Consider the following 18890-nt stretch of genomic DNA (forward strand, 5'->3'; position numbering starts at 1 on the left):
ACTTTAGTCCTCGAAATAAATGCCAACATTGTATTTGCCTTCCTAACTACCAACTCAACCTGTAAAGTTACCTTAAGAGAAACCTGGAAAACTCCCAAGACTCTATGCACTTCAGATTTCTGAATTTTCTCCCATTTAGAAAATAGTCTGTGCCTATTTTCCTACCAAAGTGTATGACCTCATACTTTCCCAAGTTGTATTCCATCTACCACTTCTTTGCCCACTCTCCTAACCTGTCCAAAACCTTCTGCAGCCTCCCTGCCTCCTATATACACCTGTCCCTTCACCTAGCTTCTTATCGTCTGCAAACCTAGCCACAATGCCCTCAGTTCCTTCATCTAGATCATTAATGTATAAAGTGAAAAGTTGTGATCCCAACATTGACCCTTGCAGAACACCACTGGTCACCGGCTGCCATCCTGAGAAGGTCCCTTTTATCCCGACTCTCTGCTTTCTGCCAGATAGTCAAGCTTCTATCCATGCTAGCGCCTTGCCTGTGACAACGTTGGCCCTTATCTTACTGAGTAGCTTCCTGTGCAACACCTTGTCAAAGACCTTCTTGAAGTCCAGGTAGCTGACATCCATTGTCTCTCCTTGGTCTAACCTGCTCATTACATCCTCAAAGAATTCTAACAGATTTGTTAGGCATGACCTCCCCTTGATGAAACCATGCTGTCTTTACCCTATTTTACCACACATTGCCAAGTATTCAGAAATCTCATCCTTCACAATGGACTCCATAAGCTTTGATCATCCTTTGCCGAATTCTAAAATTGTCTTATCCCTCAAGCGCACTACTCTTTTTGCAAATATAATAAATCCTTCCTTTGAGCTAATCTTACCAATCTTCTTGTTGGCAATGGTTGGACCACATTTATCTCTGGGATCTTTGCACCTTAAAGTTATTTGAATACTAACCATTACATCATAACTTATAATTCAGTTTCCCAATCTATCCAAACCAACACATCCCTCATAGCTAAGTGGTTTGATCTCCTATCCAAGGTTTGGGATATATCTAAATTGTGTCTGAACTGAATATAATATTTAATCATATTGTGGTATTTTTCCTAAATGTCCTTTGCCATTAATTTATCAATTATCCCTTTCTCACTGCACACCACTGGATCAACTACTTGATTCTTTGACATACTGATCTCGAAAACTGTCTTGTATGAGTTCCCTGAACTTATCCTCCAAACTATTACTGTAACTTTGGTTTCTCCAGTCTATGTAGAGGTTAAATACCTCTTATTATTGTTGTAAGTTGCATCCAAAGTTTCCTGGTTAACTTTTTTCCCTCGACTACAACTACTGCAAGAGAACCCATAAACAACTGCCAACAATGCTTTCTGTCCCTAGCTATTTATTTAGTTCCACCCAAACTAATTTATCTTACTCATTTTCAGAGTTAAGTCATTTCTCTCTGTTCATTTCTCATCTTTATTAAAGGGTTACCTCTCCTTCTTTTCCCTGTCACTGTGGTCTAGATTCTGCATCCTGAATTCAGCTGGTTGGGCTGGGCAAAATTAGGACTTTCTGCATTGAGGCCTTCCAACATACAAGGGGGACTCAATGACATGCACCATATCAGAATCTGTGGGCAGTATAGCGTGGCACAGGAAAACAACATTAAGTTTTTTTTTGTCATAGAATGCTTACAATGTGGAAACAGGCCATTTGGCCCAATGACTCCTCATGACCCTCTGAAGAACCCACCCACACCCATTCCCCCACCCTATTGCTTTACATTTCCTCTGACTAATACTGGAAGCAAATAGCAGTGCTGTGGTGTTAAAACAAATTGAGCAGCCATTTCAGTAAAATTGGAGTGTAGAAAATGGATTAGGTAAAAACAAGGACTGCAGATGCTGGAAACCAGAATCTAGATTAGAGTGGTGCTGGAAAAGCACAGCAGGTCAGGCAGCATCCGAGGAGCAGGAAGCTTTTGCCTGAAATGTCAATTTTCCTGCTCCTTGGATGTTGCCTGACCTGCTGTGCTTTTCCAGCACTACTCTAATCTAGTATATAAAATGGAACTTGCCCATTACATCAACATTTTTACTATTATAGATGTTAACATGGCATATTCAGCCATGTAGGAATGCAGCAGAGAATCTTACTGTTAAAAGCTCTGAAATATTTGATTACAGAGCTGATAGGGGAGAGTTTCAGAGTAAAGAAGGTAACAAGTATCCTTAGTTGGACCTTGGTTGAGACTGAGCAGTGTTATGTAACAAACTCACTAGCATTGTTAAGTTGGCCACCATAAGAAATTCAAATCTGTAAGACAGTGGATGTAAGGAATTAGAAATCAGCATGACTTAGCCTGGAGTTAAAGTGTGTATGTGGCTAAAAGAATTGGAATTTAATTTGGAGTCTTGGATGGGGGGGAGAGGGGGAGGGGGAGTGGGAGAGGGCAGGGAGGCGGTTGCTTCCCTCAGGGTTCCCTAAGGTTTCAACGACTCACAACAGCACAGAACAATAATCACGGGATATTGATCCTCATTTGGAAATGTACATACCAGTTTACAAGTTACACTGTATCTTTGTTTTTTTCCACAGCAGTAAAAGTCTTTCCAAACACCTTTTCTTCCCTCAGTGATCCTTCTTCAAGCACAGGAATTTTCCCAGCAATTCTATTCTCATTTGTTTTTGATATACAAACACCTTTTCCCCAACTGCTCGTGGTACACCACAAGTTTGCCAAAACCATACACGTTTGTTTTTACAAATGAATACAGTTGGATTGGTTGTATTCCATCTGAAGCTTATTTTTAACATGTCAGTATTTTATCAAATATTTCCTCTTGAGCTGGAAGTGCACTTTTAAAATTTTTACAAGGTGTGGACATCTTTGGCTAGCCAGAGTTTACTTTCCATCCTTAATTACCCTTGAGAAGATGGTGGTGAGCTGCCTTCTCGAACCGCTATTCTATTTACTTTATAACTTCACTATTTGCTGATGAGCATTTCTACAAATTTCATCAGATGCCTTGGTCAGATTTGAACCCATGCCCTCAAAGCTGTTCCCAATGCATCCGAAAATCCACACTCAATGCTACATGTTGCCCCAAGCAGAGTCTAAATGTCTCTCTCCATCAGTACCACCTCATGCTATCTCAAATCTTTCTCAGTTCTCTTTTTTTTTGTCTCAATCAACATTTGAACAAGAAATTTTCCTTTTCAGGTGTTAAGGAACACAAGCTCCAAAAACGCACAGGTACCAATGCCCCTCTAGATTCTCCCTTCCCTCCAACTCTATTCCTTCCCTTAATCTTACCTCATACCATTGTATTCATTCTACCCTATGAACAGTCTGAATCCTCTCTGCTTCAACCTGAGTGCCTCCATCCACCACCACCCTCCTCCTGGCTGAGCTTGTTCTCACTTTGAATAACTTCTCTTTTAATTTGTCTCACTTTTTCCAAGTGAAAGGTATGTCAATGTGTATCTGCAGGAGTGCCAGCTATGCCTATCTGTAGTTAGATTATGTGGAATATTCCTTGTTCCAATCCTACTTGGGACAGGGGGTTGAGTCCATAACTCTCTCGGATACACCAATGATGTCATTGGTGCTTGCTGCTGTTGATTATAATTGGAAAAATTAATCAGTTTTGTTTCAGATTTCCATCTTTCTCTCACCTTCACCTCATCCATCTCTGACTCTCCCTTTTGACTTCTCTGTTTCCATTTCTAGGTAAGCTGTCCCCTGATACCCATTAGATCCTACCAACTTTCATATTTATTGATTCACTGCTCCATCACTTCTAACACTTCTCACCTTCTCATGCATTCTGAAAGTGTAACACTTGCCCTTCCACCTCCTCCCTTTATACTGTCCAGGGCCCCTTCCAGGTGAAGCAGCTTTTTACCTGGACTTTTTCAATCTTATTTGTGGTGATTGTAATGAGATCAGCCAGGTGGACCTCTTAAATATACATTCCCTGATTGTGGCTATTATCTGGTCCAATCTGGAAGCCCTGACTGATAGATATAAACAGGAGTGCCAGAGGTTCTGTTCATTCTGACAGCTTGCTGTGTGGAGGCTGGACCAGTGTCAAGTACTATGCACATGTAAATAAAGGGTGACTCTGTGGAGCTATTTCATTATCTACTGTAATCACTGCTCACAATATAGTTTCTTTTTGCATTGCGAGACCAAATGTAGATTCTGTGACTGCTTTGCAATACATCTCCACTTTTGTCCATAGGACCTCTAATTCCAGACCTTACAATACCTTACTATTTCAATAAACCATCTTGCTGTCATGGTAACATTTCTGTCTTAGGTCTGCTGCAGTGTTCCAATGAAGCTTATTGGAGGAACAACATCCCGTTTTCTGTTTAAGCACTTTATAGCCTCTAGAACTTAACATTGAATTCAACAGCTTGATGACATGATCTTTATTCTTCATTTTGATGACAACCTACCAAGACTCTCAGCTCTGTCTTGTTTGTCATTTGTTTGTTACTGTTACTTGGCTGATTTTTCACCATTTTATACCTGTAATGTGCTGAAAAATAGTCTTAGTAGACTCAAAACATTAACTCTATTTCTCTCTCCACTGATACTGCCAGACCTACTGAGTTTCTCCCGCATTATCTGTCTTCATTTGCCCAGAACAATGGCCTGGGCCTAAGGATTACAAGTCCTACAGTCATCAGGATAATTTGCAAGAAATGCCAAAGGGAAAACACCATTTATACTGCTTGAGAGGCAACAGTTGGGTTGATTTGTTGGCAAGCAGATGATCATGGGCAGGGATGTTGTTAAGGAGAGCTAATGATGTCTGTCAGTTAACTTCCAAGCTCTCTGTAATGCAGGCCCTCTGTATTACTACATGTAGATTCTATCACACACAGGTGCACCACACTGTGAATCCAACTGACAATCCTAAATTGGTTGTAGATGTAATACCTCACACATTCAAGATTATTTAGCAAATGCTGTCCAATAGCATATTACATCTAATATTGAATACTGTACTGTGAGATTTTCAAGAGTGGCTGATAGATCGTAGTCATACTTCACTTAATGTGTATAGCCTAAGAGATCTGCTGTTTGATATGATTCACCATTTGAAATTGACAAATATGGTATATGAGTTTCAGTGTTGTTGTGATGCTAGGTATATAGGACATCAGTTCCAAACACTTGTGTAATGTGTAAAAGTTATAATATGGAAGTTTAAAAACATCAGTCTGTTTATACAATTAAAGTTAATTGTTCAGCTCCTAACCCACTACTAAGAATTTATTCAAATATACACATACATAATATATATTACTAATATATTTAGAAAAATGTTATCAAGGTGGTAATGAAAACAGTTCATTTCCATAATGGTTTTGTTTCTTTCCACAGATTTGAGTGTGTCTTCTATCATTCTGTATAGTGTACTCACTCTAATGACTTTAGTTGCAAATCTTGTGTATTTTGAGGAAGTTATCTACCTGTTAAGAAACGTTCCTGCCACAAACCGGAGAACAACTATAATGTGGGTCAGTGGAGTTTCATCTGTGAGTACACTTTCAAACATCTAATTGAAAAATTCATACATTCCTTGCTTTTGAAGAGTGACTGATTTTAAAGACAAAATTCTGATGATTGGAGTCATACCTGGCACATAGGAAGATGGTTGTGTTTTTGAAAGGTAGTCATCTCAGCTCCAGGACACCTCTGCGAGATAGTATCCTTGTGCTTTAAGTGCTTTATCAATTACCTTTTCTCTATTAGAAGGTCAGGGTATGGGGATGTTCACTGACAACTGCATGATGTTCAGCACCATTCACTACTCCTGAGATACAGGAGTCCATGTTCATTTGCAGCTAGACAATTTCCAAGTTTGGGCTGATAGTAGTAAATAAATTTATGTCAGTAAATGACATCTCTAACAAGCGAGAATCTAATTCTTGCCTTTTAATGTTCAATTGCATTACCATCACTAAAACCCCACTGTCAACATCCTGGGGGGGTTACCATTGACTAGAAATCATTCAGGACCAAGCAGCCTGATTGATTAGCACAACATCCACAAATATTCAGTCATTGATGCTCAGTGGCAGCAACTATCTACATCTACAAGATGGACTGCAGAAATTGACAAATGATCCTGAGACAGCACTTTCCAAATCCACACAGATTTCCATTTAGAAGGACAAGGACAGGAACCAGACGGGAATTTCAAGTTCCCCCTCCAAGCCACTCACCATTCTGACTTGGAAATAAATACACTTTTCTATTTTTCTGCATTTCTTGAATTTCCCACGAAGGATTTCAAATTGAAAAATCACTTGCTCACATAAATTATGAGCAACTTGGCATAACTTGGAGATCTGTTTGGAAAACAATGAACCAAAAATTGAGGAATACCAGTATTGTCTGAAACTCCATCTTCTCCTAACTTACTTTATCAAAATATTGTAGTGAAGTAAAGAATAGAGAAATATATGTTGGTATTCCTTGATGTCTTGTTGTAAGCTCTGATGATTGAGCAATATAATATTTTAATTAAAAATGCAAATAGAAGGTGCTGACAAAGAATTTTAAAATATCTGATAGGTCGCAAAATCCCTAAAGTAAAAGTAAGTATATGAGCTACTTATCTAAAATGTGATAAAACAGTCAAAATCAATCTGCTTTCCCCATCATTAGCCATATCCCTATCCACAAAAAACGATTCAAGAATAAATTATGCATAGATACTTTGAAAATGCTGGGAATACTCAGCAGACCTCACTGCATTTGTGGGGAGAGAAGCAAAGTTAACATTTCAGCTCTTGGATTAGAACCAAAGGTGCAGCTCTGTCTTCTGGCTGTGGTGAAACATTGGGAAAATATGCCGAGAAAAGGGGAAAAAGAAAGAAATGTCAAAAGTTGAGAAAGGGATTACGGATTTTCTCTTTAAACTTTAAATGGTGAGTTCAGATTCTCACTACTGAGCAGCAACTAACTAATTTCCATGCACTTGCAACTCGTTATTAACCTAACTCACCTAATTTATAAGCCACATTTTATTCTCCTTTCACTCCCCAAAAACTGGATAGGCAGATTCCCAACATTAAATACAACATCAGCACCAGGCAGCTGCAGCTCTCCAGTGCCTTGTTCTGGCCTCCACCCAACCCTGCCTTTACTACATTGACTGTGGATGCTCAGCCACTTTCACCCCCACTGACGCCACTCACCTGAATACCGCCGACAGAATCACTGATGACATGCCCCCCCCCCCCCCCCCGTGGATCCCACAGTCACCACCTCCGGCTCCGGGTGAGCATCACTTCTGTGAGTGATGTCACCCCCGGTCCCTCCACTATCACGCTCACTCCAGTTACAGGCTCCACTTCCACTCCAGTTACAGGCTCCACTTCCACTCCAGGTCCAAGCTCCCAGCCCTGCTGAGTTTTCACCATCCCCCAAGACCTCCCCCTCAGTGAGGACGAATGATCAGTCCTCATCAAAGGATTTACCTTTATCCCCCTCCGCTCCCGGATCAACAAATTCAGCACGCATTGTGACGTCGAACACTTCTTCCACTGCCTCTGCCTCCAAGCTTACTTTTTCAATCAAGATCCTGGATTAGTGCTGCTGGAAGAGCACAGCAGTTCAGGCAGCATCCAAGGAGCTTCGAAATCGACGTTTCAGGCAAAAGCCCTTCCTGATGAAGGGCTTTTGCCCGAAACGTCGATTTCGAAGCTCCTTGGACGCTGCCTGAACTGCTGTGCTCTTCCAACACCACTAATCCAGGATCTGGTTTCCAACATCTGCAGTCATTGTTTTTACCTTTTTCAATCAAGATTCCCACCCACCTTCAGAGGATCCCTTCACCTGCCTCCAACACACCCCATCCCCCAGACAACCTGCACCAGTCTGTTACCCACTTTCAACCTTATTATTTCCAACTTCCACCGCAACACTGACCGCCTCAACCTGTCCACCCACCTCCCCCACTCCAACCACTCAAAATCACAACACACAGCCTTCCACTCCCTCCTGTCCAACCCCAGCCTCACCATCAAACCAGTGGACAAAGGGGGTGCAGTGGGAGTTTGGTGCATTGACCTCTACACCGCTGAAGCCAGATGCCAACTGGAAGACACCTCCTCCTACCACCCCCTTGACCATGACCTCACCTCCCATCACCAAACTATCATCTCCTAGACGTACACAACTTCATCACCTCAGGGGATCTCCACCCACAGCTTCCAACCTCATTGTTCAGGAACCCAACACCACCCAGTTCTACCTCCTATGCAAGATCCACAAGTCTGACTAACCCATCTGACCCATCGATTCAGTCTGCTCCTGCCCCATCAAACTCTTCTCCACATACCTTGCTGCTGTCATATCCCCCTGTACAGGAACTCCTCACATACATTCAGAACAGGACCCATACCCTCCACCTCCTCCAAGACATCCATTTTCCTGGCCTCCAACGCCTCATCTTCACCATGGACATCCAGTACCTGTACACCTCCATCTGCCATGACCAAGGCCTCCAAGCCCTCAATTTTTCCTCTCCCAACATCACCACCAGTACCCTTCCACTGACATTCTCATTCGTTTGACTGGACTGGTCATCACCCTCAATAGTTTCTCTTTTGAATCCTCTCACTTCCTCCAGATGAAAGGGGTAGCCATGGGCATGCGCATGGGCCCCAGCTATGCCTGTCTCTTTGTCGTTACGTGGAACAGCCCATCTTCCGCAGTTGTACCGGCACTACTCCCCTCCTCTTCCTCGGCTACATTGATGATTGCATCGTCACCACCTCATGCTCCCATAAGGAGGTTGAACAGTTCATTAACTTCACCAACACATTCCACCCCGACTTAAAATTCACCTGGACCATCTCAGACATTTCCCTCCCCTTCCTGGACCTCTCCATCTCCATCAACAGTGACCAACTCAACACTGACATCTTCTACAAACCCACCAACTCACACAGCTGCCTGTACTACAACTCCTCCCAATCTGCCTCCTGTAAAAATGCTATCCCGTATTCTCAATTCCTCTGCCTCCTCTGCATCTGCTCCTAGGAGCACCAGTTCCACCACAGAACACACCAGATGGTCTCTTTCTTTAAAGACCACAGTTCCCCCTGCCACGTGGTTGATGATGCCCTCCAGCAAATCTTATCCAGTTCCCACATCTCTGCCCTTGAACCCCACCCCTCCAATTGCAACAAGGACTGAACCCCCCACCCCCCCCTTGTCCTCACCTTCCACACCACCAATCACTGTGTACATCGCATCATCTTCCACCATCCACACATGTCATTTACTGTATCCATTGCTCCTGATGCAGTCCCCTTGACATAGTGGAGACAGGACGCCTACTCGTAGAGTGCTTCAGAGAACATCTGTGGGACACCTGCACCAACCAACACCAACGCCCCATGGCTGAACACTTCAACTCACCCTCCCACTCAGCCAAGTACGTGCAAGTTCTGGGCCTCCTCCATTGCCACTCCCTAACCACCTGATGCCTGGCGGAAGAATGCCTCATCTTCCGCCTTGGGACCCTCCAACCCCATGGCATCAATGTAGATTTCACCAGTTTCCTCAATTCTCCTCCCCCCACCTTATCCCAGATCCAATCTTCCAACTTGGCACCACCCTCATCACCTGTCCTACCTGTCCATTTTCCTTGCCACTTATCCACTCCACCCTCCTCTCTGACCTATCACCATTACCCCCACCTCCATCTACTTATCGCACTCTCAGCTACCTTACCCCAGCAACACCCCCCACCCCACCCCGCTTATCTCACCACCCCCTCAGCTCACACAGCCTCATTCCTGATGAAGGGCTTTTGCTCAAAACGTTGACTGTCCTGCTCCTCGGATGCTGCCTGGCCTGCTGTGCTTTTCCAGCACCACATTCTCGACTTTAATCTATAGCATCTGCAGTTATCACTATCACCTACATCTGTTCCAATGTCTTATGGTCGTTTATATTTTCATTTCAGGTGGTGGCAACTACATCTTGTGTCGGGATGTTCATTCCTCTGGCATCAATGATCACAGATTTAACGACAGTAGTGTATGTATTTCTATTGAGTTTTCTATTGTACCAAGTATGCATTGCTTTTTAATTGTCTTCATTAAATTCTGGAAAGTAAAAATGCCTTAAAATTACGTTCTGTCTAGACCAAGAATCAAGAGCCCTTCAATCAAATCTCTCTCTCTTTTGTTCAAAAATAAATTGCTTACATGGTTTATGGAGATGGAATGGAATAAACTGTGCTGTCTCTGATAAGAGTTTTAAAGTATAAGATAATAACTATAGAAGATAGAGCTCACAAAAGAAAGTGCAGCTGTCTCCCTTTACAACATCTAATATGAAACAAGAGTGCAGATGAACGCAACTGCCCTTTCTATAATTTCTTCTCTGTGAGGTAATTAAGAATAATTGATTCATTTAGAAACATGACTGGTAGAATGTAGCTTTAAAGGTATTTTTAATCTGTAATGGGTGATTTCAGAATTTTAAACTAGTTAGAATTTATGCTATGATAATGGAAATTTCCCACAAACTATCCCTTGGTCAAAGTGCACAATGTTGTGATCACAGGAAATATAAATTGGAGCTGAGATAACCATACTGCAGGCCTGATCCTATTGAGCCATAGCAAGCGTGCATATTTATTTGTATGATCATAGTATTAACCCCAAGTGACAACATTTGAATTATTTTCTAGAAATCCTGGCAAAGCACTTACTTCAATCAATTTGTTCTCTCTTCCTGGCTCTCTGCCTGTAAACAGAGAACTAACTTGCAGACACATGTTGTGGTTAAGAATTGCATAATAGTAAACTGGTGATGAATGTCTTTCCAAATTCCATTCTAAGCTGATGGTAATAATTTATTTTACATGGCAAATCCTGAAAATAAAATGGATGAGATTGACAATTTAATAATGTTCAGTAATTATGGATGAAAATTTATATCCTGTTACTTTGTAGCTATGCACCATTATGCCTACTTTATCCGATTTGGGATTTTTTGGCAAAGCAACTCGGAAATTTCTTGACAAGTCAACTTTGTAGTCTCGGTTGAGTGTAACTAATTTTTATCTCAGAGCAATGATAAGAGAGAAACCTCACACAGCATTCACAATCCAATGTAACAACTTATCAGTGGGACAAACTTCACAGAGAAAATTTTGTTTTTTAAATTAGCAGTTACCAAGTTTCTTTCAACTGGAAAACTTTTCAGCATGAAACATAGCAGGAGACCAGCAGGAAACTCTGAGAGAAATAATGTAAATACATGGCCATGATAGCTGAGAAATATTTTAAAGCATTCAGGATAAAGCAACAACTATCAAGAATACAAAGTTCATATGCATGAACTATATTTAATAGAATGAATTTCTAGGAACATTTTTATCATTTCTATAGGTATTTTGCAATAGCATTTCACAAGTTCCAAGAGATGATGATAGAAGAATTTGGTGGAGATGAGGCCTTTTTGAAAAGATTTGAAAATACACCAATGACGTTTAGTACAGGACCCTGCTGTTGTTGCTGTCCATGTTTACCAACTGCAAAGACTTCAAGGTGAGGTAAATATAATTTGCAAAAATGTTTGTGGAACTGTCACCTGTCATTTCTGTAATTGGCACATGTTGTTTATTCTGAGTTGTAGAAGTTAAAGTTAATAAGTGGTTTGAGTGAAATCCTTGATCAGTTTAACAAGGAGTCTGGATGATATTCCATAGAATTATAGAGTTATACAGTAATGAAAACAACCCTTTGGTCCAACTTGTCCATGCTGACCAAGTTTCCCAAACTAAACTGGTCACATTTGCCTGCCTGTATCCCTCTAGAGTCATTGATAGGATGAGATTGTGTTCTCTTTGTTAACTGAGGGTTTTCAGTGAAGTAGGTTATGTGATGTCAATGCAAACCCTTGTAGGCCAGAAAAACAAAATAATGATAAATTTCCATGTCTGGAATGGAACATGGAAACAGGAATAAGCTACTCAATCCCGCAATCAATTTAATTAGATTAGAATTAATATGTATTTCATGTTTATTTACAACTTTCCCATCCCACAACCCGTGGATTTCATTTCTTTTAACATTCTTATCTAACAAAAATCTATCAATCCTAGTTATGAAATTTTCAATTGCCCTAACTTCACCGGAAAACTGTTACAAATTGCTCTTCTCTTTTTTGTAAATGTGGATATAACACTGATGCAGTGAGAGACTCTTGTATTATTAGGGATGAAGACATATTAGGGATTTGTAAATGAAATACTTCCTATTTTTCTCAGCTATAATATACATGACCTTGAAATATTTTATGTTGACAGAGCAAAAATTGAAAAGGTCTTCCAGACCCCAAGTTCTATTTTATGTTTCTTTTAGCTGTATTCTCAGATGCATTTTTGAAAACATATTTGTTCATTTTAATTTGCAGCTGTGAGAGTCATAGAGTCACAGAGCCATACAGTTATACAGCACAGAAACAGATCCAACTTGTCCATGCCAATTAGAAATACTAAACTGATCTAATCCCATTTGCCAGCATTTGGCCCATCGTCCTCTAAACCTTTCCTATTGCAAGGACCCATCCAGATGCCTTTTAAATGTTGTAAGTGTAACTGCGTCCACCTTGGGCAGCTCGTTCCATACACACAACACCGTCTGTGTGAAAATGTTGCCCCTTAGGTCCCTTTTAAATCTTTCCCCTCTCACTTTAAACCTATGCCCTCTAGTTTTGGACTCCTCTAACCTGGGAAAAAAGCCATGGCTATTCACCCTCTCCATGCCATTTGTGATTTTATAAACTTCTTTATAAGGTCATCCCTCAGCCTCTGACACTCCAAGGAAAAAAGCCCCAACCTATTCAGCCTCTCCCTATAGCTCAAACCCTCCAATCCCATCAACATCCTTATAAATCCTTTCTGAACCCTTTCAAGTTTAGCAACAGCTTTCCTACAGCAGGGAGACCAGAGTTGATGCAATATTCCACAAATGGTCTAACCATTGTCCTGTACAGCTGCAATCTCCCAACACCTATAGTCAATGCACTGATCAATGAAGGCTAGTGTACAAAATGCCTTCTTCACTATCCTACCCACCAGTGACTCCACTTCCAAGGAACTATGAACCTACATCTCTAGGTCTTTTTGTTTGGCAAAATTCCCCAGAACCTTACCACTAAGTGTATAAGTCCTGCAGCACCTCACAATTATCTAAATTAAACTTCATCAGCTACTCCTTAGCCCATTGGCCCATCTGATCAATGTACTCTGAGATAACCTTCATTGTCCACGAAAATCTTTGACATCTTACCAAAGTGATCATATTTCACATGTAATTGTAAATGGTGAGTATTCATCAAAGGAAAGCATCACATAAAATCCCAATCATATTTTCGCCAGATAGTCTCTCACAATGAACATTCCAGAAGAGATCACTGATCCATAATCAAGTCAAAATCTTCCTACGTTTTCTTTCCCAGCCCAATCAGGTTCGACTCCAGCCTCGGGTGACTGTCTGTGTGAGGTTTACACATTCTCCCTGTATCTGTGTGGGTTTCTTCTATGTACTCCAGTTTCCTCCCACAATCCAAAGATGTGCAGGCTAGGTGAATTGGCCATACTAAATTGCCCATGGTGTAGGTAATTAGTCAGAGGTGAATATAAGGTAAGGGAATGGATCTGGGTGGGTTACTCTTCAGTGGGTCAGTGTGGATCTTTTGGGCTGAAGGGCATGTTTCCCCATAGTAGGGATTCTAATTCTAATCAGACACTGAGTAAATTCAGTTCCTGATTTGGACAGGCTCTTCTCATAACAAAAGTAATGGCTGGAACGTTATTGGACAGTGGCTCAGTGGCTGGACAGCTGAGAGCAACCTCACCGAGGCAAGATATGGAAGCCCCAACTGTAATTTCCATTCATCAGGCTGTTAATTTACAGTCAGGACTTCTGCCCCTTTAAGGAGGGATTTCCCAGCCTATCAGATAGGTGGCAGCACTGTGAGCAGTGGCTTCTGTTGGAAGAGCAGCAAACCCAGGCCAGGCATCAGGAAGGAATTCAATTTGAGTCAGGTTAGGTTTGCCTAGCTGGGGGCAGAGAGTCACTTTTGAGATTAGAAAGGACTTCTTTCAGCAGAAATACCCTCTCTCACTGAAGAAGTAGAGCAATTCTTTGTGGTCGAGACTGTGGTGCTGGAAAAGCACAGCAGGTCAGGCTGGATCCGAGAAGCAAGAGAATCAACGTTTTGGGCGTATGCCCTTCATCAGGAATGAGGCTTGCGATCTGGGGGCTGAGAGATAAATGGGAGTGGGGGGTGGGGCTGGGGGCATGTAGCTGAGAATGCAATAGGTAGATGAATGTGGGAGAGAAGGTGATAGGTCAGAGAGGAGGGTGGAGCAGACAGATGGGAAAAACAATGGACAGGTCAAGAGGGTGGTGCTGAGTTGGAGGCTTGGGAGTGGGATAAGGTAGGGGCGGAATGAGGAAACTGGTGAAATCACATTGATCCCATGTGGTTACAGGGTCCCAAGGCAGAAGATGAGGAGTTCCTCTGCCTGGCATTGAGTGGTTAGGATTTGGCAATGGAGGAGGCCCAGGACCTGCATATCTTTGGTGGAGTGGGAGGGAGTGTTGAAGTGTTCAGCCATGGGGAGGTGGGGTTGGTTGGTGCAGGCGTCCCAGAGATATTCTCTGAAATGATCCACAAGAAGGTGTCCTGTCTCCCTGATGCAGAGAAGACCACATCGGGTGCAACGGATACAGTAGATGACATTAATGGAAGTACTGATAAATTTTTATTGGAGGATTCTTTGGGACCTTGGACAAAGGTGAGGGAGGAGGTGTGGGTACAGGTTTTGCACTTCTTGCGTAGCAGTGGAAGGTGCCAGGAGTGGGGTGAGGGCTGGTGGGGGCGCGTAGACCTGACAAGGGAGTTGTGAAGGGAATGGTGTCTCTGGAATGCTGATAGGGGTGGGGAGGGAAACATGTCTCCGGTGGTGCAGTCTATTTGTAGGTGGCGGAAGTGACGGAGGATGATACAATGTATGTGGAAGTTGGTGGGGCGGAAGGTGAGGTTTGGGGGGTTCTGTCCTTGTTGTATTGAGAGGGGTGGAGTTCAAGGGAAGAGGCCTGGGAAGTGGAGGAGGTGCGATAGAGGGCATCGTTGAACACCTCGGGGGGGAAATTGTGGTCTTTGGAGGCCATCTTGGATTTTCTATGATGGAATTGGTCACTCAGGGAACAGATGCGGCAGAGGCAGAGAAATTGGGAATAAGGAATTCCATCTCCATTTCTGGCAGCCGATTAACTCCGGACATCTACTACAAACCCACGAACTCCCACAGATACTTGGACTACACCTCTTCCCACCCTGTCTCCTGTAAAAACACTATCCCTTATTCCCAATTCCTCTGCTTCTGCCACATCTGTTCCTAGGATGACCAATTCCACCATTAGAAAATCCCAGGTAGCCTCCTTCTTGAAAGACCGCAATTTCCACTCCCACATTGTTGACAATGCTCTCCAGCACATATCCTCCACTTCCCACACTACCACCCTTGAACAATACCCCTCCCAAAGCTAGAACCCCCCGGTCCTCACCTTCCACCCCACCAACCTTCGTACACATCGCTTCATCCTCCACCACTTCTACCACCTACAAAACAGATCCCACCACTTAGGATATATTTCCCTTCCCATCCCTATTATAGTTCCAGAGAAACCATTCCCTCCGCAACTCCCTTGTCAGATCTATGCCCCCCACACCAGCCCTCACCCAACTCCCGGCACTTTCCCCTGCCACTGCAGGAAGTGCAAAACCTGCGCCCACACCACTCCACTCACTTCTGTCCAAGGCCCCAAAGGATCCTTCCACATCCAACAGAAATTTACCTGTACCTACCTAAATGTCATCTACTGTATCCATTGCACCTGATGTGGTCTTCTCTACATAGGGAGACAGGACGTCAACTAACGGATCATTTCAGAGAACCATCTCTGGGATGCCCGCACCAACCAACCCCACCACCCCGTGGCTGAACACTTCAACTCCCCCTCCCACTCCACCAAGGATATACAGGTCCTGTGTCTCCTCCATTGCTGAATCCTAACCACCAGAGGGCAGGAGGAGGAATGCCTCATCTTCCACCTTTGGACCTTACAACCTCATGGGATTACTGTGGATTTCACCAGTTCCCTCATTTCCCCCCTACCTATCCCAGTCCCAAACCTCCAATTCAGCACCACCTTCTTGACCTATCCATTGTTTTCCCATCTATCTGCTCCACCCTCCTCTTCAACCTATGACCTTGCCCAATTTTCATCTACCTATTGCATCCCCAGCCCCCCCCCCCCCCCCCCACCTCCCCCCCACCTCCCATTTATCTGTCAGCTCCCTGGACCATAAGCCTCATTCCTGATGAAGGGCTTATGCCAGAAACATCGATTCTCCTGCTCCTTGGATGCTGTCTGACCTGCTGTGCTTCTCCAGTGCCACACTTTTGACTCTGATGTCCGGCACCTGCAGTCCTTACTTTCTCCCAATTCTTTGTGGTGCCCAATTAGGTGGACCCCCATCACCTTAGCCCACAGGATAGTGACCAGATAACTTATTAATGGTGTTGGGAAGTGGCCCTTAAATGTCTTCCCATCATTCTTCATGTAGCCCACAAAATCCTGTCCAAAATTTCATATTAGGAAGTCTCTGATGCACAATAACATAATGTGACAAAGCTGCAAGGATGACTTTTCTAACACAGTATCCATATAGTGAGCTCCTTATCATTGTTGAGTGATGTTTGTTTGGTTCCTAACAGAAAACCAATTGATTCTAATCCTGTAATGTTCATTGGCTCTGTAAGATGGTTAGAAGTATACGGGTTAGCATGCCATCATTTCAAAGTAAGAATATTTCTAATGTAATATAAGGTGCCATAGTCCACAAAAGGATCATAGGCAGTTCTTTTCATTAGGGAAAAAGAGACAATTATTATATGAGGTTGCTCAAAGGTAACACGTCCACAAGCCTGGGGTAGAATGAGGTACCACAAACAGTGCAGGGACAGAACCCACAGTGTTGGCATTATTCTGTGCATCACTCTAGTCATCTAGCCAACTAATATAACTGATCTTGATAGTGTATTAATTGTATTATGATTAATGAGTGAAGCGCATTATTTAATCAAACACCTTGAGCATTTGTAATAAGAAACTACAATTTATTTAATTTCAAAAGAGCACAAAGGTTTTGTGGCACAGTGATAGTATCCATACATCTAGGCCAGAAGGTCTGGGCTTTAGTCCTGCCAGCCTCCAAGAGGTGGCAGAACATGCCCTAACAAGTTGATTGAAACAAATATAGGGAGGAACTTATTTCCATGGCCAGTGGGCACCGTGTGGATTTTGCCCAATATTTGTTCCCCAATCAATATCCATACAAAGAAAATTCTGGTTATTGTTGATTCCGGTTTATCGGAGTTTGATGTGCACAAATTGTTGGCAGCATTTCCTACATTCCAACTGTGACTACACTTTTTGAAAGTGCTTAATTGTAAATACTTTGAGACTTTCCAAAGTCATGAAAGATGCTACATAAATTCAAGTCTTTATTTTCCTTCAGGAAATATTACACAAGGTGCTCCATGAAGTGGTTTGAGATAAGTCACTTGTTGGATTACAATGTTAAGTGTAAATGGGAGACGGATCTGATGACTTACATATCCATCTAAAGCTGTTGTTTACATATATTCATGTTTTTAAATTTCCTTTCAGGCGCTTGATGTTCTTGCTGAAATTGGGAACATTTCAGCTTGCTTTCTTACGGCCAGTCCTAATGATCTTCACATTAGTCCTTTGGGTTAATGGAACATTCATCCCAGATGACGTATGTTCTTTTTCCCTATTGATTTACATGCTAATAGATGAAAAGGATGAATAAAAATGTTGGTGATTAATTGACAAATTTTATTTACAGATGGCCATTGACACATTGCCATCTTCTGAGCTGTTAATTGAGCAGTACCTTTTATAAAGCTGACAATTGTTAATCAAGGCTGCAATATGCTTTTAAAAATATGCATCATCATTTTTCAATATCTCTGCAGTATAATGTTCAGGGAAGATGGACATTGGTTGTAGAGAATGTTCCGAAAAAAGAATTGTGCTGAAAGAATACTTAGACCTCTAAATAGATCTCCATTTCATTATGTCTCACCATACATTGTTAGCCAAATATTAGCAGTATGTTTCAAAGCTGTTGTCCATATTTGATCAATTACAAATTACCACTGTAACACCAAAATAGCAATATCAAGTGTAGCTCAGCCACCACTATAACCATAACAGGCTGATTGAACTTTTCCATTTCACATTTAATTTTTTTAAAAAATTCACTTGTGGGACGTGTGTGTTGATGGCTGGCCAGCATTTATTGCACATCCCTAGGTGCCCTTGAGAACATAGAACATAGAACTGTACAGCACAGGATGTTGTGCCGAACATGACACCACGGAACATAGAACAATACAGCACAGTACAGGACCTTCAGCCTTCAATGTTATGATGACCTTTTATCCTACTCTAAGATAAGACTAACATACACACCTTTCATTGCACTATCTTCCATGTGCTTATCCAAGAGTCACTTAAATGTTCCTAATGTATCTGACTCTACTACCACCACTGGCAGTGTATTCCACACACCCACCACTCTCTGTGTAAAGAACCTACCTCTGAAATCTCCTCTAAACCTTCCTTCAGTCACCTTAAAATTGTGCCCCCTCATGATAGCCATTTCCACCATTGGAAAAAGTCTCTGGCTACCAACTCTATCTCTGCCTCTCATCATCTTGTACACTTCTTTCAAGTCACCTCTCATCCCTCTTCGCTCCAATGAG

At 42.4% G+C, this 18890-nt stretch overlaps 1 protein-coding gene across 3 annotated transcripts in view; it reads left to right on the plus strand.

Annotated features, from left to right (window-relative positions):
• LOC122555550 (organic solute transporter subunit alpha-like) overlaps positions 1-18890 on the plus strand; it is a 49840-nt gene that overhangs the window by 15388 nt on the left and 15562 nt on the right. For all 3 annotated transcript variants that reach the window (XM_087992398.1, XM_087992399.1, XM_087992400.1), the window contains exons 2-5: positions 5369-5523; positions 9972-10045; positions 11407-11565; positions 17767-17878. In XM_087992398.1, the coding sequence (XP_087848524.1) occupies positions 5369-5523; positions 9972-10045; positions 11407-11565; positions 17767-17878 (500 nt within the window). The remainder of the gene's footprint in view (positions 1-5368; positions 5524-9971; positions 10046-11406; positions 11566-17766; positions 17879-18890) is intronic.

This window comes from Chiloscyllium plagiosum, unplaced genomic scaffold (genome assembly GCF_037043375.1).
Source record: "Chiloscyllium plagiosum isolate Xiang-an unplaced genomic scaffold, Cpla_swu_hap1 HiC_scaffold_12, whole genome shotgun sequence".
Taxonomy (NCBI): Eukaryota; Metazoa; Chordata; class Chondrichthyes; order Orectolobiformes; family Hemiscylliidae; genus Chiloscyllium; species Chiloscyllium plagiosum.